Here is a 22,500-nt window from a genome sequence, read left to right on the forward strand (position 1 = left end):
ATCAAAGGCTAGGGTATGATTCAGTGACCTTTCTCCAAGTACCTTTCTAAATAGTACCTTTTGAACATGACATCAAATGTGTGACTCCACATGGGCTCCATATGTCACTGAGTGACAACAGTATCACAGAAAAAGATAAGGTGTCCAATAAAGGCATTTAAAATGCTGGGGGCATTGGGGGGCTGCTCAGTGATTATACGTTGTTTGGCTTCTGCATAAACGGCATGGGGTGTGACACAGAGAAAAGCACGCTTGCGCTAAAACACGACACACACTGTAAATTTCAATGTCAGCTCCCAATCAAAAAAGGACATTCCACCTGCTAACTCTCTGTGGAGAGACGTGCGTGGTCATCCTATGAATAGTCCCTGTAGATTTAAAGTATGTGGCAGTGACACCCACTTGTGTGCATGTGTGTGTGTGTGTGTGTGTGTGTCTGTGTGTGTGTGTGTGTGTGTGTGTGTGTTCATGAGACCCATGGCTGTTGTTAATTGCAGTGCAATAAACCTCTGTGTCCATTGGGGGCTGCTCGGCTTTATTTTAGGTCATGAAACAATCAAGTACTTATAGTAGGGCTATTTGAGTTGCCATTTTTAACAGGGTCAGTCAACAAAATCAATTAACCTTTTCATTGGAAAATAATAATAATGGATTTTTTTTCCAAAATCATGCTCTGTAAATTAGTACCTAAATAATAAGTACCTAAAATCGCAGATTATGCTGTTTATATTCATACTGTATACCCAAATCTAAATTGCTCCATTGCCAGATCTAGAAGTGGGCAGGGGTAGGCTAATAGGCAACGGCCATGTTTTCTGCCAAAAGCTCACACGTAGAACTCACGCACCGTGATCATGGGGGGTGAAGGTGCACATAAATAGGTAGGCTACATCTTAATTCTCTGCCTAGATGCACACTCCGACCCGTGCGTCCGCAAAACTAAACATGGTGCAAATCTGTAAACGGAACACACTTCAGTTCCTTCTTTTCTTTTACTCGGCAAAGTTATTTTCTAGTACCAGTGAGGAGACCTGGTGCTGCTGGACCATCTGATGGGAGTCAGGTGTGGGTTCCATAACTTCCATTCGAGGTTCCACCTCTGACTTCTTCTCCTCCACCTAACCGTGATGACGTTTTTTTTTTTTTTTTTGTCCGGGTGGCTGGGCGGGAGCTGTCCAGTATCTAGGTGCTGGAGTTGCCTTAGCCTGTAATACAGGAATACACAAACAATAACGATATATTAGGCCTATTATTATTATTATTATTATTATTATTATTAACAATAATAATAACAATAATAATAACATATAATAATATATTTTCGAAATATGATTAGTTGTGTTAACCCTAGGCTTTAAGATGCCAGTAATTCGCCTCTCACGACGCCATATTGAATATCAACTCCTTTCTGACTGGCAAGAGGCAAGGGCTGCCGCTATTTTCAAAACATTTGAGGTATCTCCCGAAATTCAGAATGCCCCAGGTTGCTGAAATCGTGGACCTACAACAAAACAATCCGAACTGGATAGTGGATAAGCTATTCCATGAAGGTAATGTTAGTAAAGATCCTTGATGAGCTTCGCTTCAATCCTCTCTGATGTCAGCTAGCTACAGAGAGATGGCTGATGTCAGAGCAAGACCTTTTACTGTCTATGATCAAGACACCTAGAACCTAGCAGCTTGTAAATTCACTTCAAGGCGGTGTGGATCTAGTGCTTTTCAATGTCCTTCACATGACATCACTGATTAGAATGTTGTGAGAATTCTACCAACAATGGAGCATTCTACGTTGCATTAGAACTCTGAATTCTAGGCAGTTCAGTCAGTTGCTCCTGGCTGATACAGAGAGAGAACATACTAAGCGCTTGCTCCAGAGATTTGACGATTTCACACTATTATTTATTGCTTATTGTTTAACTTGATTGATTGTCTTATATATTTAACCAATTGCTTCATTTTTAATAGTTTATTTGTAAATTTTGACTGAGTTAATCTTAACCATAACCGTTTTTTAGAGGTAAGTAAAATTAGCCAACTTGTAGCAGTTAGCCTTGTTTAGAATTGAAGTTTAGGTTACCATGGAGATCTACAGTGGCCACGCCCGCGGTGTCGGTGAGGTGAAGGGAAGAGAGATGAGCTGGGCCGAGCAAGTGGACCTCGCTTACCCCCTGGAGGAGTGTGAGTTCAGAGGACTGATTAAAGAAAGATTGGACTTGGTTTTATAGGGCTATAGTTACGGACTGTAGTTTTACAGGACTGTAGCTTTACAGGACTATGGCTAAGCTAACGTATTGCGTCTAAGGCAAAGTATCTAAGGCAAATTTTAGCCTACCTAAATGTTTTAGTTATATGCCTATGATAGTATTCTTTGTTAGTGTGCACCACCCACGGTGAACCACGCTGGAAACAAAGTTCAAGGCTACAATTGCTCACTCCTGTGGGATCTTTTGTTTATCAGGCTGGAGTGAGAGCTGCCTGACTGACCCACATCTGTGTATGGAGGACCACCACAGGCCTGAGGTGCGGTCAGGAGAGGAGAAGCTGGCCTTGGATAGCGGGTACCTGACCCTGGCCAATGGGGACCCCTTCGCCCTGAGTAAGTCAGTAATGAGAAAGATAGTGATTCTCTGCAGTAGTAGAGGAGCATCGGATGTATTCTATTTAATCTCATTTTTCATGATTAGACCTTGTAGTTAGGGAGTCAAATGTTATCTATACTGGACTGATTCTAACTTCTTTCATTTTTCACACCTTGTGAATTTTATAGTGAAGGTGAACACCGTTGCATCGGGGAGGTTCAGGAAGGCAGAGAGTGTCGTCAGCCTGGCCCAGACTCGGGCCAGCCTCACATACCCCCTGGAGGAGTGTGAGTTCAGAGGGCAGATTAAAGAAAGATGGGACTTGGTTTTATACGGCTATCTATAGCTAAGCTAATTTATTGCTTCAGATGTACCAATGTTGTTTAAAGGTGTCTGTTCTATATGAGTCTAAGGCAAGGTATCTAGTGCAAAGGCCTTTATTAGCCTACCTATAGCAACGTCACATATTACCAACCGTCACATATGTCCAACCTCTTACGTGTATGTCTCACTCTAAATTAGCTATGTACCAAAAATTACATTTTAACGTGACTCGAAGAGCTGTAAACAGTGTTGTAAGGTTGCGTGTACAAACTAGATTTTGTTCACATTTTAAGGTGACTCGAAGAGCTGTAAACAGTGTTGTAAGGTTGCGTGTACAAACTAGATGTTGTTTTATTAGCCTACCTATAGCAACGTCACATATTACCAACCGTCACGTATGTCCAACCCCCTGGAGGAGTGTGAGTTCAGAGGGCAGATTAAAGAAAGATGGGACTTGGTTTTATAGGACTTATGGCTAGCTATAGCTAAGCTAACTTATTGCTTCATATGTACAAATGTTGTTTAAAGGTGTCTGTTCTATATGGGTTAGAATGGGTTTGGCTTTATTACCTAAATGTTTTATGCCTATGACGGTATTTTGTTAGTGTGCACCACCCACAGTGAAACCACACTAGCTGGTACCCGACCCTGGCATATCGGGACCCCTTCGCCCTGAGTAAGTCGGTAATGAGAAAGGTAGTGATTCTCTGCAGTAGTAGAGGACCATCGGATGTATTCTATTTAAAGGGACACCAGGCAACGTTTTCGTGTTAATTACTCATCTTCGTAAGTCGGTATATGGTTCAATGACTCGTTACAGGGCGAATGAAGACTCTCTCGCACGCCCCTACTGCCTGTAAGAAGAATATCCCGCTTGCAAGTTCAGTGTATCCTACCCGCCGACCAAAGCAGGCAGGCTAATGAAACGCTAGAGATTGTTGCAAACGTGTGTATAATGGCAGAGCCGGCGAAGAAGCAACGAAAACCCTTGACAGAAGACGCAAAGAAAAGGAAAAGAGCTTCAGACCGAGCGAGGGGGAGTTTCGTAGAGAAAAAGCATCAGGCTTGCCTGGTGTCCCTTTAATCTCATTCTTCATGACTAGACCTTGTGGTTAGGGAGTCAAATGTTGTTTATGCTGGACTGATTGTAACTTCCTTTATTTTTCACACCTTGTGAATTTTATAGTGAAGGTGAACACCGTTGCATCAGGGAGGTTCAGGAAGGCAGAGAGTGTCGTCAGCCTGGCCCAGACTCGGGCCAGCCTCACATACCCCCTGGAGGAGTGTGAGTTCAGAGGGCAGATTAAAGAAAGATGGGACTTGGTTTTATACGGCTATCTATAGCTAAGCTAATTTATTGCTTCAGATGTACCAATGTTGTTTAAAGGTGTCTGTTCTATATGAGTCTAAGGCAATGTATCTAGTGCAAAGGCCTTTATTAGCCTACCTATAGCAACGTCACATATTACCAACCGTCACGTATGTCCAACCTCTTACGTGTATGTCTCACTCTAAATTAGCTATGTACCAAAAATTACATTTTAACGTGACTCGAAGAGCTGTAAACAGTGTTGTAAGGTTGCGTGTACAAACTAGATTTTGTTCAAATCTACACACCTATTGCTACTGAAAAATGTAAGGTTCATTTAGCAAATGTTATTTTGAAGTATTAAAAAAACATTGTTGTTTTAGAATTTTCGAACGAAATGGTTGGTAATCAGCACATTTACGATAAATGTTTTAGTTATATGCCTATGACAGTATTTTTTTTTAGTGTGCACCACCCACAGTGAAACCACATTGGAAACAAAGTTCAAGGCTACATTTGCTCACTCCTGATCTTCTGTTTATCAGGCTGGAGTGAGAGCTGCCTGACTGACCCACATCATCTCTGTATGGAGGACCACCACAGGCCTGAGGTGCGGTCAGGAGGGTACAAGCTGGACCTGGATAGCTGGTACCTCTCCCTGGCCTACGGGGACCCCTTTGCCTTGAGTAAGTCAATAAAGAGAAAGAAAGTGGTTCTCTAGAGTAGAGGAAAACCAGAAGCCATGATTTTTATTTTATTTTTTTAAATCCATATGAACTAATAGTTTAGTAGACTTGAATGGTGAATGTTACCTTACCTTAATCATACGGGACTGATTGTAACCTGCTTATTTTTGACACCATGTGAATTTTATAGTGAAGGTGAACACCGCTGCACCGGAGGGGTTCAGAGCCTGAGAACATGACCGCATCACATCCCCCGCACACAAGTGAGTCAGAAATATGATTTGCATTTGTTTGTTTAATTTAGGGAGGGTAATATCTCACTATTTCTATTCTGTAGTGGTGTTGTTTTCTTTCAAATGACGTGATGAATACCTTGATACATTATGTTTTTCTTTTCTTTTTTCTTGCCTCACAGCACTTGCCTTACCCCACACTGCAGTCCTTGACCTGAGACCACCTGGTCAAGGGTACTGCTACATCCACTCATCCGAGATTTCCTGAGATAGGAAGGGCGTGGAGGGGGATGGAAAGATGGGAGAGGGACAGGAGACCCTGGGAATACTTAGCAGACCTTGGGGCTCTTAGTACACTCACACATGTAGCCAAAACTTACTTACACCTACTTATTTGAAATAGCCTATACTAAAATAGAGTTTCAAAGTATACTAAACCCATTGTAGCTTAGTGTCCAAATATGCTTCAATAACATTTATTGTAATGGCGATGTATAAGAATAAGGATAGCCCTATATTTACAAAATCAAAAGTTACTGTACTAAAATGTATTTAGTCAATTCCCCTAAATGACGCCAAATAAGTTGGAAAATCAGAAACGTGTCTTTAAACTATTATTAAGGGTCATTAGTTCCTTTATTATGTTTATGTTTATGATTATTTAGCAGACACCATTTTTATTCATATTTATTCATATTTCATATTTATTTATCCAAAGCAACTTACACAGAACAATGAATATTATTACTATTAAATAACAAATATTAAAAATATAACATTTAAATGAATATTTAAAAAATAAAATAATAATAATAATAATTGTAATAATGTAAGTAATTGTAATAACTAAAACCTAGTAATGACAAGCCCTCATAACAATAATAAACACAAACATTTACAAACAATGACTGTAAAAAAATGAATTAGTCAGATGCAAGGTAAATAGAGCCTAAAGGTAAATAGATCCTTAAATGTTTGAAAATTATTGCTAGAGCGGACCTCACTTCTCACTTCACTTTACAGACTCAAAATGTCATTACAAGGGCTGTGCAACACAAACAGGATCCTAACGAGACATCACTATGTGTTTAACTCAGTAATTGTGAAGAAACAGTATAAATCAGGGGTCTCAAACTCAAATGAGCTGGGGGCCACTTCTGCCAACGTCATCTGACTGGAGGGCCGGCTATTTCTGAAAATGCAATGTTCTTTTTTTCAAATACCACACAAAACTGCAAACAGAAAGTGCAAGTGTTTTTATCTAGTTTTAGACACCTGTGCTAGCAACCTTAGCTTATAAATAAAATAATTGTAAAATAAATATTAATACAAATTATAAAACAAACTAGTCAAACTAGGCGTCAGGGTTAAGAAAGCAACACCATTGGATTTTTATATCAAAATTTCAAAAGGCCATGGCTTGAAAGTGGTCAGAGATAAAGTCCTACTGTAAATATAAAAATCTTTGAGTATAAACAAAAGTTTATGAAGGGGGTAAATGTACCCATCACTGGATGGCAAGCACCTCAAATTATGCACCTTTCAGTAAATACTGGATGAACATATTTGAGCAGGTTTACTTTCCTTTTTTTCATATTACCCACATAACAAATGAACGGGAAAACACCTAAGATGTATTACTAAACCACAAGGCCTACAATAAAGTATTCTGGTCAAATCAGTTCCTATCGCGGGTAATCTGAGTACCCAGAAGTTCGCATCATACTGCGGGTGACTTTGTAGTTCTTTAGAGCCCTGTTTTTACTAGCCCTGCTGTCTGTACCACGTCCATTACGGACACGATTACCACTGCAACCTCCAAGCTATGTTGGGCAGAGGGTCGAAATAAGCATGGTATGCTTAGTGGACACCGTCGTAAGACGCACCTCCATTCACAGACGCACTGTGACTATCACTGTCAATAGACGATCGATCATAATCTACAAAAGGATATTCTCCTTCAGAATCAGAATAGGTGAATAACATAGCCTATACCTAAGACTTCATCACACGTGAACGTTTTTCAACATTAGGTGTAGGCCTATTTCTGCTTCAATTTGTGCAAAACTATGGCCTGCATCGCTTCCGCGTCATTACAAATGCACGTCTTTGTGTTTCTCGCGTGTAATACAAGTATTTCTGGAAACTTTGCGCAGCGATTTTGGGTTTTAATCAAGCTCTGGATGTCTAGCACATAGTGGAGCAGAGTAGGCTACAATTGAGATGTCACCATACTTGGATCTATCGTCTACTTTAATCAGTATCGTTGTTTGTCGCAATTAAAAATAGCCTTAAGGGCCGGATTACATTATTATTTTGACATACGTCGCGGGGCGCGGATGTTTGAGACCCCTGGTATAAGACCCCTGGTTTGAGACCCCTGGTATAAAGGCCGGATTTGGCCCGCGGGCCGGGTGTTTGAGACCCCTGGTATAAATGCAGTGTTTGTACAGGTACTTGCATACCTCTGTTTCTCGGTCGCTTCCTGTAAAGTCCATACGAAAGAAAAAACGTGAAGGAAGCAACTGAGGGAAACAGAGGTATGTGACTGACTGCCTGTACAAATACTGGATTTGTACTGTTTCTTCACAATTACTGAGTAAAACACGCATACTGTTGTCTCGCAAGGGTCCTTTTCATGTTGCACAGCCCTTGTAATGATATTTTGAGTCTGTTGCAGTAATAATGATTACATTGAGTACTTCTATATAGCCAACCTGACCTATTATTGTTTTTACTGTAAATCAGACAGAATTGAATGTATATACTCACATAATTACTCTAAGACTCTTACTTACTAACTGACTTACTACAAAATACTGACTACAAAAGTGATACGTATAGGGACTAGGGGTGTCACGATTCTCCAAATCCTCGATTCGATTTAATTTTTGATTTTGAAACCGTTCCTTCCTTGAGCTACTAAACAGAACAGACATTAACATGGACGTGAACATAGTGAAATGAAATAACACGGAATGATCATTTGATTGTCATAGTACACTCCAAAGAGGCACAAGGTTAGTGTTCACAGAATATTACAATGATTTTGGACTATCTAGAAGTTCACTTGCAAAGTTGAGTAGCCTAAATTAATGTTAACTGGTGTGAATGAATAAACCTCAAAATAGTTCAGCATACAGTACAGGGATAATGTATTGTCCACCTGTCATTATCGGAAAATAAGTCCCGGCAGGGCAAACCGGACCCTGACGCAAAACGGATACATAATAATCATTCTATCAAATTAATTGTCAGATAAAGAACATCTAAATGCAACATGATTGCAATGTAGTTAAGTTCAAGAAGCATGTCTACTAGATGTGTCTAAAAATGTATTAGTGTAATTATGTACAGTATAAATACAATATCAAAAAGTTAGTGTTTCAAAATTGTACTCCAAAATGGTGTGTGTTTGGATTCTTTTGTACCTTTTCAAATAAAATATTTTCTACATCATGGATGTGCACGAGTGACTGATTATTTCCTCTGCGTTTTCCAAAAGGTCTCTATCTATACCTATAACTTTACACACACAGACTACTGAAGATTTTAGTTCAGTGGCCGCGACATGTTTGGGATTTCCCCCCCAAAATAAGAATCCGGCCCAAGCTGGGTCACACTCCCATCAGGAGGGGGCTGCTGGAGCTTGAAATCTCCCACTCCACCCCTGATCATACACACGCAAAAAAACACAATTTCATCTGTGCACACACACACACATACGTGTATCTGTTTTGTACAGACTCAGGTGATCATAACTCTAAAGCTGCTGTCTGACATCTGTTGACCATGTCGTTTGAGGCCGTAATGCAGTGCACTATTACTCTGAGCTTCAGTACTCATTCAGAATGTTTCTGTGATGTACGAGATGCTGCAGCTCTCCGTTTGATTTCACCATGTGCCGTCATCCCATCACCAGGATTCACGGGCCATAGCTGACAAAAGGCATTCCAGCCCATAAAAAGCCTATAAACATGGTACAGTGCACACAGAGGAGTATGTGTGTGCGTGTGACTGTGCATGTGACTGTGTGTATGTGTCTTAAGTATTCACTGGTGTGTTGTGTTCTAAACCTGGTTGAAGATGAGAGCAAAGTGAAAACCAAGGTGGACATTTTTCAAACCTTGATATGGGTAATATGAAACCCATCACATCCAACTCCTCCTCTGCTGGTTCAGTTTATGAATGTCTAGTTTGGCATATTTCAAAACCACTTTCAAAAGTTCACTTTGAGGAGATTTTAAACTCAGTAGCCCAAAAGAGTTTCTTTAAACCCTTTTTTTTTCAGTTTTGTTGAGTACACACAAGCTCACAGAATCTCCATGGAACCAGTCTGTAGGCCCTTTTGTAGGGGGCTGGATGGTGTAACCATTCAAATGTAAGCATGCTTATTACTCTGAATTGCCACGGGGGTTCAAATTGTTCTCACTCTGAATGAAATCAAAGATGATGGTGACAATGAATTTCCATTGTGATATTTATGAAAGACCTCCATTTTTTTTCTCTCTCTCTCTCTCTGTCTCTCAATGTTCACCATCTCTCTCCAACCCACACACCCACACACACAGACACGAGCACAAAGGCTGTGCTTCTCTCTTTACCCCCCCCCCCCCCACACACACACACACAGAGTGTGTGTGGTTATGATCTAAAACGCGCCGGCCAGCATCCGTCTCGCCCCGCGGCAGTCTACTTAATTACCTCGTGACCGCGGCACTTTGGCGGGTGAGTCATACCTGGGATACTGAGGAGGGGTCAGGGAGAGCATCCCGAGTACAACCATAGATCTTCACTCTCCACATGGACACAAAGCCACTTGCCTGTGGAGAAAGTGTGTGTGTGTGTGTTTGTTGTGTTTGTAAATGTGCGTACGACGTGTGTGTATGACAGAGGAGAGAGTTATAGATAGAGAGCGATAGAAAGAGAGAGAGAGAGAGAGAGAGAGAGAGGCTGAGGAGCGATTAGACTCATCAACTGAGCTTAGTGCACTGCATGATGGATTACAGATATTTGATAGCACACTTTCCACATCTTAGACTGGATAATAGACTTCTACCTCAGTGAGCATAATGTGCTCATCTCAGTAAACAAGAAGTGGCTAATGTTCGAAAAGAAAAAGGAAACCTGTCTACACTCTGTGAGACAGTGGTAGGCAGGTAAGCTTTATCTGGGCAAGAATGCCAACATTTGTTTATGATAAAAGACAACCAGATAGATAGATAGATAGATAGATAGACAGATAAAGAATGTGTGTGTGCATGAGGGAGGGACAGAGAAAGAGAAGAAGAATGGGTAGCATGGAGAGGTTGTAGGAAGGTCCTGGTTCCCATAAGAGGATATGCGTGCGGGAGCCTGGCTTGTGTAAAAGGACTCAGGCTGGCTCGGAGCCTTTTCCATTTCTCACCAGTCTGCCACTCTGCCGCGCCACCTCCCTTTGAACCCCTTCAGAAGCCATTACAGTATATAAGACCAAAGCACACTGTCAGGAGTCCAATCCCACAGAACACGAGCACTAAAGGTAAACCAAGACCGTGGCGTCTCCTGGCGAACAGAGGAATGTGCATCCATCTGTGCCCCCTGCAGTCTGGCTGTGTTCCACACATCCTCATAACATGCACCGTACATCAGCTATATGAGACGTGCTGTCATGGAGAAAAGCTCCTCACCCACACCTCAGAAAAGGAGCCATATTTCTTCGTCAAAAATGACACTGCTGGTAAATGCTCACAGGTGAGTCTCTGGTTCTAACATGTGTTCTTCTCTCTCTTTCCCTTCCTCCCTTGCCCCCCGCCTTCTCTCTTTACTGCTTACACACACACACACACACACACACACACACACACACACACACACACATACACACAGCCACACACACACACACACACACACATACACACACACACACACACATACACACATACACACACATATACACACACACACACACACACACACACACACACACACACACACACACACATATACACACACACACACACACACACACACATACACACAGCCACACACACACACACACACACACACACACACACACACACACACACACACACACACACACATACACACACACATACACACAGCCACACAGCCACACACACATGATATCCTCCTTGTGGTCCCTTGTGGTCTCTGTCATGCACAAATGCATTCTGGGCCATACCCTGAGATAAGGGCCTTGTCTAGCTCCCACACCAGCGTCTTCCTGTCACCCCTCAGCTGCAGTGCATGCTGGGCTGAGACCCCCTACGGTAGAAATGTACTGACCCCATCTGAGACCCCCAGTGGCAGAAATGAACTGACCCCATCTGAGACCCCCAGTGGCAGAAATGAGCTGACCCCATCTGTAATGCAGATTTGTCAGGCTCTGTCCAAACAAGGTATGGTTTGAGTCTAAACAGATCTGTGCAAAGCCTTGCTAAAAAGAGCAGATGGCTTCAGAACTTAGAGATCTCATCTCCAAGTCAGATGAAATGTAAGTCACTATGAAAATGCAATTGCCAAAGCTCTTGATGTGTCACAATGTGAGAGTGGTGCCAAGATACACTGCTGTATCAATATACACAGGGTATATTAGTTGCCCAAATGTCAGAGGACATGAATGATATATTCCTATGCATGTTCTTTTCTTCATGCCTCTCTCTCACTCCTGTGACAGATTCATAACTTTGTGTGTTCATTGATCTATGTGTAGACAGTAAAACTATATGCAAAAAACTTGCATATAGCTTGCATATATAACTTGGGTGTTATCTTTGATTCTGAACTCTGACTTGACAAACACATTTAGTCAGTTGTCCATAAAAGCTTTTATCAGTTCAGAACAATTGTTCAATTTAAACCCTTTCTGTCATATCACAATTTGAAAAAAAGTTGATCATTCATTCATAAGAACGGCTACATTAATGTAATTCCCTCTACCTAGGTCTCCCTCAATTCCTACTAACATGCTTACAGCTTGTCCAGAATCCAGCGGCAAAGCTGCTGACTGATATCAAAACATGGACACATATTACCCCACTGGCTCCCAGTCCATTTTAGGATTCCTTTCAAAATCCCATTTATGTTTTTAAAGCACTAAACGGTCTGGCCCCAAACTTCATCTCATGTCATCTACATCTCCGACCTCATACATCACCACTCAGCCCCCAAGTCTCTTAGATCTTGCAGTAAAGGTCTTCTTCATCTCCTTCGCTCTCGGCTCAGGCAAAAAGGAGACCCTTGTGGAATCAGCTGCCACTTGACAAAAGGAATGCCCCCTCCATTACTGCTTTTTAATCTAGGCTCAAAACTCACCGGCTCACTTCTCTGGCCTTCTTGGCTCTCTAATGTCCAACTTGCTATTTCTGTAATTCTGTGTTTGTCCTTTGCTGTTCCTTTTTAATGTGTACAGTATGTAAGTGTATGTACTTTTATCTGTTACTTTGCACTCTGTACAGCACTTTGGTCAGCGTAAGCTGTGTATAAATGTGCCTTAGAAATCATTTTGACCTACTTTACTTACTTTGATCTTTTCTATTCGCCAACTGATTCTGAATAGGTTGTTTCATGACGAAAATCAAGGGGACAGTATGCACAGTAAAATAGTATTTTATTTTATTTTGGTTTTTTATGTCTGATAGTTATTCAGTGAGGCTTTTTGTTGTGTTTTTAGCCCCCAGGGTTGTAGGTAATGCGCGTGCATAGAGCGTGCCGGAAAAACTTAAAACACCTTAAAAGTGCTTCAATGAATTGGTAACAGTGACACCATGCCATGTTTTCACTCTCGCAATATTACTGATTATATTGCTAATTATAACAACAGTCTGCAGGGACTGGAATTGTAGGCCTAGCTTGCCAGTGGTGCCCCCAGAAAAGGTTAACAAGGGTGGCCAGTTGAGGCTATTGAAAATATTGGGGTGGCACACCAAAACAAAACAACTTTAGGGGGTTGTCATGAACTGTTGTGAAGTTACATTAGGTATTTCAATTAATAGAATCCACTGCAAATATGAGTCCTTTGAGGCCTAGGCAATTTCAGTGTAATTTTACTATTAAGCTCTTGGTCATTGTAAGGGCCATCTGTTATGCTAGGCTATAGTTTTCAAGACAGTATAGGCTACCCATAGCTGGGAAAGTATGATGTGATGCTTGCATATATCTGTGTCAGCCTTTATGTCAAGGAAAAATCATTTGTGTATGATTGTTGCATTCATCTGAACCCAAGCATGAAGCATGAAGCATGATGGTAGAAATATTCAAAAGCACAGTTGATCTGTGCATGCCACGATCAACGTTTGATTCAATGCTCAAAGTTGGATACCATGTAGAAATGTTCTGCAATTTCAAAACTCGGGAACGGAATTATGATGAAATTTCATGTATGTCCAACGTTAATAATTAAAATCAATATTGTTGAAAAGCTCCGGTTCCGCTATTTCATGTGACATCTGTGTGATTTATGTGAGATAAGTACTCCGTGAGCAATTCAACAGAGAATAATAGATGTGAATTTGGACACATTATGATATATATATTTTTAGAGGGGCTCTTGATCATCTTAGAGTGGCTTCAGCCCCCCCAAAATAGGCCTAACGACGTCCCTGTTCCCCATTCCATGGTCAGAGGAACCTTTACAAACAGAACCTTTTTTGATCCCATTTGTGGAAAAGGTTCCATGAGCAGCCCTGAGCCTTTGAAGCCCACAAACAACCTTCATCTCCCCACATTTGTGGGTCGTGTTGGGTTACAGAGGTAAGCCTTTTGTCTTGGCAGTATGTCTATCAAGTTCAGTGATCAGGCTTCCTCTTACTTTCTTAAGAGCAGTATTATGGTGTCTTCGCAACCTCTCTACGTGAAAGGACATCGGCCAGTTTTGCAGAATAATCATATCCAAGAGGAAAATGATCCGTAAGAGGAGGGAACAGAGCGTGTGTGACAGAGCAATACAACAAGGTCAGCACACTGGCTGTGTGTTGTGGAGCTCGTCTGCAGCAACGCCAGCTATTTATGGCCTCACAATTGGTAGTGTATTTGTGTAGCTTTTAGCCATGGGCTCTTACAAGCCAGGTGTTCAGCTCGGCATATCAAAAGAGGTGCTTGAAATCAGCCCATGATAAAACTGCCAAGGGGAATGGTAGTTTCTGTTCAGGACAAGTTTGTGTCTGTTCCGGCCAGTAGTTTTTTTTCAATAGGTGTGCGTAGGTATCAGGTCAACAAAAGCAAAGGTGGCTTATCACATGGTGACTGCACAATAATATTTTCTAACATATGAATTAACCATATCTTCAAAACCACAAAAAAAAAAACACTCCACTATAAATAAGGGCAACAGGGGGGACATGATACCTTTACCACATGAGTAGGCCACTCTAAAACACTGAATAAAGATTAAAGAGAGATATTAATTCAGCTCCTTATATATAAAAAATGCATCCTACTTGCTGAGAGTCTATCTATAGAGTACAGTATATGTCCAACATCTACAAACAAACATACATATATTTTAGACTCATATCCTGTATGCGAATGCTAGAGTGCAATGGAAGACACAAATTCAAAAGCTTGTAGATAGAGAAACTGAGAAGAAGGAAGTGTGAGTGTGGGTTTTTTGTAGGATGTGGTTTATTGACAGCTCCAGTGATCAATAGAAGCATCCAAACTGGTACATGACATTCTATACACTCCACCTTCACACCCCTCAGGCTCAGGTTCTCCTGTGAGTGCACCGGGCCTTCTCCACTGTCCACACACCATTGGATTAGAGAATTAAGCTGAGTCTAGATACTGAACTGTGATTGGCCACCCCTAATGCATAATCAAAAACCACCACTTTGGGCTATTCCCCATGAGAGCGTGCACTTGCAGTTAATGTGATGATGAGAGGAAACACTAGGTGAGTGTTTGAGCCACAGCTCTTAAGAGCTCTTAAAAGTAAGGCCATATCTCAGAAAAGGCCTGAAACTGCCTGCAACAAAACCTTTACATGACTAGTGTCTGGCCTCTTATTTCCCAGATGTGCTGTGTCATCACATCTTTTTTGAAAATCATGAGCAATATATCCCCTGATATATTCTTCCTAAAATCAGTTTGTCATAACTAGAAGCAGGTCATCAGATTTGATGCCCTCACATAGCCACAGTCTAAATAAAGAGAAATGGCAAAATTGTAGTTTTATACAATACAATTAAATAATAGAATTAAAGATTGATAAAATACATTAAAATCTATATAGATCTATATGGAGTTAGTCTGTGTCATTGATTGCTTGAATGAATGATTGATTGATTGAGCAATCACAGAACAACCTAAACCTAAAGATCTCAAAAGGTAGGCTACAGTAAGTAGAGTATACTGTAAGAATACCCAAGAAGGCACACGCTAACATGTTGATGTGTGCTTAAATGCTTTCTTGCTCATTAAAATAAAAACTTTTTATTTCCAAATCCATTGAATGCCCAGACCTGGAATTATTATGTTTTAAGGACAGTGTTCCTGCTTCTGGTAACCTGGATTACAGACTACCTGACCGAGCGACCACAGTTCGTCAGACTGAAGAACTGTCTCTCTGACACTGTGATCAGCAGCACCGGAGCGCCACAGGGAAATGTGCTCTCTCCAGTCCTGTTCACCCTGTACACATCTGACTTCTGCTACAACACCGAGTCATGCCACATGCAGAAGTTTTCTGACGATACTGCAATTGTGGGGTGTATCAGGGACGAGCAAGAGGAGGAGTACAGGAGCCTGGTGGAGGACTTTGTGCAATGTTGCAAACTCGATCACCTTCAACTCAACACTTCAAAGACCAAGGAGATGGTGGTGGATTTCTGAAGGTCTAAGCCCGCTCTGCTACCAGTCTCCATTGATGGGGTCAATGTGGAGGTGATAAGCACCTACAAGTATCTGGGTCTCCACCTGGACAATAAACTGGACTGGTCAGCCAACACTGACGCACTCTACAAGAAAGGGCAGAGCAGGCTGTACTTCCTGAGGAGGCTGCGGTCCTTCAATGTGTGCAGCAAGCTCCTCAGGATGTTCTACCAATCTGTTGTGGCCAGCGTCCTCTTCTATGCAGTGGTATGCTGGGGAGGAAGCACAAAGAAGAAGGATGCTGGGCGACTTGACAGGCTGGTAAGGAAGGCTGGCTCTGTAGTGGGAGCTGAACTGGAGTGCATCACTTCAATATCTGACAAAAGGACCCTGAACAAACTGATCAACATCTTGGACAATGAATGCCATCCACTCTACAGCACTATTAAAAAGCAAAAGAGCTTGATCAGCTGGAGACTTCGCTCACTGCCATGCACAACTGAAAGGCTGAGGAAGTAATTTGTCCCCAGGGCCATTGAACTGTTCAATGCTTCACTAAAGGGAAGAGGAGAGATAGACTTCTCTGCTTAGTCTGTCTGCCTCTTCACCCTCTCCATGTTTGAGTACTGACTGCCCACTACTGCTTTACTACTGTTTTACTACTGTTTTACTAATGTCCACAGCCTAATGTTTTTACTAATTTTTTCCTGCTACACTGTTTTTCATGCTATATTAGCACACATGATCAATGGCTTCTGCTACAATACTATTACCTCAACCTGTTCTTGCACTGACATCATTTTTTTATAGTTTTTTATATTACCTTGTCTACATTTTACTTTATTCTCCGATTTGTCCATATTATTTATGCTGGTCTCTAGACCTTATTATTGCACTGTTGCACTGTTGGACTAATGTTGGACTACTTTTGCACCTTCACCATGACACTCACTCTCTTGAGCACCTTACCATGCACACAGAACTACAGGACTACTGTTGGACTACTTTTGCACCTTCACCATGACACTCACTCTCTTGAGCACCTTACCATGCACACAGAACTACAGGACTACTGTTGGACTACTTTTGCACCTTCACCATGACACTCACTCTCTTGAGCACCTCACCATGCACACAGAACTACAGGCCCTGTCACTACAAGCGTCTCATGCTTGATCACCCTCAAGCACACTGGATTTTTTACATTTAATTTATATAGTATATTTAGTATTTAGTTTAGTTAGTTTTTCCTAGACATCTTCTTAGACATCTCCTACTGTCTCTATTGTACAGTGGAGTTTGGTTATATGTTTATACTTATACTTATATTTACCATTTCTGTTGTAAGTGCATGTTGTGTGTGATGTCTGTATGCTACTGAGACCCCCTGAATTTCCCCTTGGGGATCAATAAAGTATCTATCTATCTATCTATCTATCTATCTATCTATCTATCTATCTTCTCTTCTCTTTTGTGCATTCTGCCCTTTGTTCTGATATACCACCATTAGCATTTGCCAACATGACTGTGAACATCTATAAACCTATAGCCTACCTGAATGTCATTGATGAAAGCATTTGGTGTCAAGTTTTGAGAAAATGATTATCTTTACAAAGCAACCTGATAGTGCTTAAATTGAAAATGCATTATTTGATTATAAAATAACTACAGCTAGACAAAACAATTATGAGTCTTGACTCCACCAAAAAGTTTGTCCATCTTACCGGTATATGATAGCCTGGGGTATATGATGCTAAATGGAGAACATAAAGACATTACCAACATCAAAATGATTTCTTTGATTAAATATTTTGTACAGTGGTGACATCAAATGACACGTCTTCCAGAAAACTGTACCAGATGTTGGCTACCTGATTATCTCTGCATTCTTTCTTGCAATGGTGTTGTGTACTTGCACTCGTACTGGTGTCGTCAATGTCGCCATCGTGTGGTCCGTCAGTGCTGTCAGAGGCAGGGCCCGTCTTAAAAGTCTCTGCTATGTCAAAGCTGCATGGTAAATCCTGTATAGAAACAACACAGTAACATGATACTTCAAAGCAAATAACTTGCAACCCAACAGTTGTTTGGTTCCATCCCTAGAGTAATAGTGCAACACAAGTAATTTATTGATATGAGTTCTAATTTCAATGATTCTAATTTCGGGAACATGTGTAACAGAGTAAAGCGGGAGAAAAAGAGTTAATTGCTGTGTAAATCGAGTTTCATAATTATTCTGCTGTATAACCTGCTCAACTCGTCTTCTGCAGCAAATGTCTCTCTCGCGTACACGCACGCACGCACGCGCGCGCGCGCGCACACACACACACACACACACACACACACACACACACACACACACAAGCGCTCCGCCGGACGGGCAGGCAGACATAGCCTCTCATTTCTCCCCGTGCACGACTCTCGCCTCCGCAGTGCACTACTGGGCAGCGTTCAGCACAGGACAGCTCTGTTTGCAACGATCACCACTTGCGAGAGCGCGCAGCAGCCCAGAGTAGGGCTACTACAGGACAGTTTAGATACAGTCACAGTGACGCGCCGACCAGTCACATCCCACCAAGTCCCCCTTCGCGGCTTCTTCGGACGGGAGTAAAACATGCTCTATATAGACTACGCGGCAAGATCACTGGAGTTATTATGATCATTTCACCTTCTACCTGTTCCTTGCATAGGTTTTGCAATTGATTTGAGATTAGAAGATAGACACAGATAAGGACTGTCGCATCATGGGTACCTTGTCGCTGGTGTTGCTGAGTGGAGTGGTGAGTTGTCAGCGGGGCTTCACTTCTGTGATATGATTTAGTCTGTGTGAAATGCCATGGGTGTTATTAAGTTTGATTAATTGATTGAATAATGCTTTTATACGAGGGATTTCGTAGAATGCCCGACGTGGGTCACACTACAGCCTAAAGAAGGCGGTCACGGTACAGCGCTCAGAATGCGCTTGCAGGGTGAACCGGTGGCATTATCTGACCTATTCGCGATTTAACTCTTAAGTATTTCATTGCGTGTGTTGTATAAATTGGTTCTGTATTTAAACAAAATGTGTTGTTCAATACAGACCTCATGGCTTTATCTTCAAATATGTTTCGTTATACTTCACGTGAAATTTCATTTAATTTTTTTTAAATTAGACTTGTATATGCAATTCAAGTAAACATACCTATCCGAGTGTCACTGTGAAGTCTACTCAGACGAATCTGAGCAGGGCGATGGTCTGTCAATAAATAATCGAGCCCCTGCAGTTGACAGATAATCAAAGTGAAACCTCAACTTGGAAGCTGTTTTGAGCAAGTTTCGTAAGGGAGTATGTGTGCCAAACATAATTCAGTGAATGAAAATAGAAATAGAAATGTAGTCTGGGTTGGAAGCGTAGCCAGGGTAATTTAGCAAAAATCGAAGCAGATGTGTTCTTAGTTCTCTGATAAACTATGATACACATTCAGCAGTTTTGATTATGTTAATTTAAAACAGTATCACTTGGCCGATAAAGCGAGGACTAGGCCTACATGGCCCTGATATTTTAACAATTATTTTTAGAATGACCTGACTGCTTGCACAATGACATGGTTGAAACATTACGATAGCACTTCAAAAGTAAGAGTGCCAGATGCTCTGATTAACGGAATGCTCTGTGATTCCCTGACCATAGGCTAAGCATTCCATTAACTGTAGATCAACACGTCACCTTGCAGCACGTAGCCTAATGACCTTTAACCAAAGGAATTGCTTGTATGTCGAATTAAAATCTGACCTCTTTTGTATGATCTGATTTGCAAAAGCGATCAGACTTGTACTTGGGTTTCCTCCAGGTGTAGGGCGCGGGTAATTGGAATTCTCCACACTTTGTCCGTCACGAGAAAGGGGTGAGAAACGGCGGTGGGGCCCGGGCTGGCTGTTATGACAGCTCTTTGACGGCGCGGCGGCGGCGCTGCTCGTTATTCAGATTTAATTGATACATAAACTCTGTAATTGTCCGTAAAAGTGGTGGGAGTGCAAGCAGTCCTAGGAGGGCTCCTTGTAACATCGCTATGTGAGTGTGTAAGTCAACCAGACAGGGCGCTTAGCGAAGCGCATGGTGATTTAAAGTGAAGTGAAAGAGATGGAGGGATTTCAGCCAAAAGGATGGACAGCTCCTGTTGGAGAGAGGACAAGAAGAGATGCTGATATGGGAGTTTGGCAGCAGAGGCTGCCGGATAGCAGGGAGTTGAATGGGAGGGCACAGCAAGTGAAAAGAGTGGAGACCAGGCAAGAATGGAGGAGGGAATTGCAAGCATCTGCTCATGAATGGAACCGGGGAGTGAGGCTGAGAGAGGGCGAGAGAAAGAGAGAGAGGGAGAGAGAGAGGGGGATGCAGGAGAGAGGCTGCTGAGCCGACAAGAGAAGTGAATCAGAGCTGGCTGCTGCGCAAATACATCTGTTTCTGAATGGGCTGAAGTGAGAAACTGAACGAGAGAGAGAGGAGGAGATGCAATGTGGAGGAACAGCTAGTAACTGAGAGAATGGATGGAAGAGAGGGAATAGAGGCAGGGTTTGTACTGTACGACAGACATGCAGGGAGTGACGTCACTGAGGAGACAAATGGTGCTGGGACCGTTTGAGGGAGGGAATCTGTCTTTAGTTCTGGTCAGAGTCAGTGCGGCCGGCATGGAGTTGCTCCCCGATTTCAGCCTCAGTTTCACATTGTGCAACAAGCCTTATGGTCGTCTGCCAGTAAAGATGTCTGGCACATGCATCAAAGAGAAAGAGAGAGGGAGACCAGAGGAAAGAGAGAAAGTATGTGTGTGTGTGTGTGTGTGTGTGTGTGTGTGTGTGTGTGTGTGTGTGTGTGTGTGTGGGCCCCATGTACAAGACTGATGGTTGGTTATTGTGCAATATAGAGGGAATTTCTGCTTGTTCACGTATGGACATGGAACTTGCACCTCTCTGTGTTTATGCTATGGGCCAGACAGGCACCCTTCCTGCACCAGATGACAAATCACACACACCCAGAGACACCTCCATTCCTCTTTCCAGACCGCCACTCCTCCCAAACACTTATAAAACATTTAGAGAGCCATTCATCAGCGTTTCAGCCTGAGTGGACTCGCGGTGCCTGGCCACGGATGCAGCGGCGGCAGGTTAACGGCAGCCCAGCATTAACGCCCACCTTCCCACCCCACCTCTCTGCACGGGCTTTGTGAATGAGGCTCTGCACAGTTTAGCCTGGGTCTCAGGGGGCAGCCAGCGAGACATGTGAACAGGCAGCAAAATGAGGAGCGAGTCCTCATTAATGAGCACTCAGAGACCCCCCCCCCCCAAAAAAAGCAGAAAAGCTCCGTTCACTCCCATTCTCTGCCTCCTCCTTGGTCCCTACTTCTTTATACATCTCTATGTGTGTGTGTGTGTGTGTGTGTGTGTGTGTGTGTGTGTGTGTGTGTGTGTGTGAGAGAGAGAGAGAGAGAGAGAGGGAGAGAGAGATGAGTAGACAGAGAGAGCATTTTATAGTCCAAATGTTTTGCTAATGCTCTTATTAAGCCACCAAAGCACAAAGTGTTGACTGAGTTTGGGAGAAAATGAGATAAAGAGTGTTAACAAGTCTAGATAAACACAAAGGCACCTTCCTGAAAATCAAAAGGAATGAGTGTTTGTTTAAGGGGGCATGTTTATGTGAATGTGTATGTGTGTGTTTGTGTGTGTGTGTGTGTGTGTGTGTGTGTGTGTGTGTGTGTGAGAGAGAGAGAGAGAGAGAGAGAGAGAGAGCACATGTGTACGTGGGTGCTGTTGTATGTGAGCGCCAATTAATACTTGTGAGGGTGTTAATGAGTGTTGAGATGTTCGTAAACACATTTTATACACCAATAGGGGAGAACATGTGAGGGTGTATGCTCTATGTGTTTGTGTGTGTGTGTGTGTGTGTGTGTGTGTGGGCACATCTGTAATAACTATGTTGGACCAACTACTGTTATTGTTTTAGAGCTCCTTAAAGGCGTGTGTGTGTGTGTGTCTTGTGTATTTGGGGCAGGGCTCTAGCTGTTTAGTTACAGTAAGTGCATTCAGAGCTCGTGTTTGACAGTGCTGTATTCAGGAGGATTGGTGCCAGTAATGTTCCTCAGGACAGTTTAGTGAGAGCAGCTGCCACTGCTGCGTGGGTCCATGGACAGAGGGGCTTGCATGTCCACTCTAGCCCAGCCCAGCCCAACCCAGCTCAGGACAGGCCAACAGTGGAGCTGGAGCTGGGGCGTCAGTGATGAGATGCACTGGAGCCGAACCGTACGCTCAGTTTGTACAGTGTCCGATCTGTCTGATTATGGGCTGCTCTTCAAGGAAATGCTCTAGAGAGACTGTGTGGTTGGTTTAAGGAATTTTGGAGTTGCGCAAGAGCTGAGCAGTGGCTTAAACTGTTCCATTCTTAGTCACAATGCACACAGATTTGATAGGGTTGAATGCATGCTTTCAACTGAAAGATTTGAGTAAAAATGGTAATGATTGAAACTAATTATGTAATGACGTAGTCATTGTAATGAAGTTCATTATAATCAGATAAAGGAGGTGTGTATAAT

The 22,500-nt window shown here is 42.4% G+C and overlaps 2 protein-coding genes across 3 annotated transcripts in view; both read left to right on the forward strand.

Annotated features, from left to right (window-relative positions):
• The first annotated feature begins 1,823 nt into the window (after positions 1 to 1,823).
• LOC121706180 lies at positions 1,824 to 5,868 on the forward strand. 2 transcript variants are annotated; one of them, XM_042087701.1, is made up of 7 exons: positions 1,825 to 2,178; positions 2,459 to 2,596; positions 2,768 to 2,866; positions 4,090 to 4,188; positions 4,758 to 4,898; positions 5,089 to 5,161; positions 5,314 to 5,866. In XM_042087701.1, exons 1-6 carry the CDS (start codon positions 2,079 to 2,081, stop codon positions 5,127 to 5,129), a joined length of 618 nt encoding a protein of 205 aa, XP_041943635.1. In that variant the 5' UTR covers positions 1,825 to 2,078; the 3' UTR covers positions 5,130 to 5,161; positions 5,314 to 5,866. The 2 variants fall into 2 exon arrangements, with proteins under 2 accessions (XP_041943636.1, XP_041943635.1); XM_042087702.1 differs by lacking the exon at positions 4,090 to 4,188 and having other exon boundaries at positions 1,824 to 2,178; positions 5,314 to 5,868.
• Positions 5,869 to 18,313: 12,445 nt separating this feature from the next.
• The window catches only part of ngfra (nerve growth factor receptor a (TNFR superfamily, member 16)), a 37,695-nt gene continuing 33,508 nt past the window's right edge, over positions 18,314 to 22,500 (forward strand). Inside the window, exon 1 of the mRNA XM_042087202.1 lies at positions 18,314 to 18,720. Coding sequence (XP_041943136.1) covers positions 18,685 to 18,720 — 36 coding nt within the window. The 5' untranslated portion in view covers positions 18,314 to 18,684. The remainder of the gene's footprint in view (positions 18,721 to 22,500) is intronic.

Source organism: Alosa sapidissima, chromosome 3 (genome assembly GCF_018492685.1).
Source record: "Alosa sapidissima isolate fAloSap1 chromosome 3, fAloSap1.pri, whole genome shotgun sequence".
NCBI lineage: Eukaryota > Metazoa > Chordata > Actinopteri > Clupeiformes > Clupeidae > Alosa > Alosa sapidissima.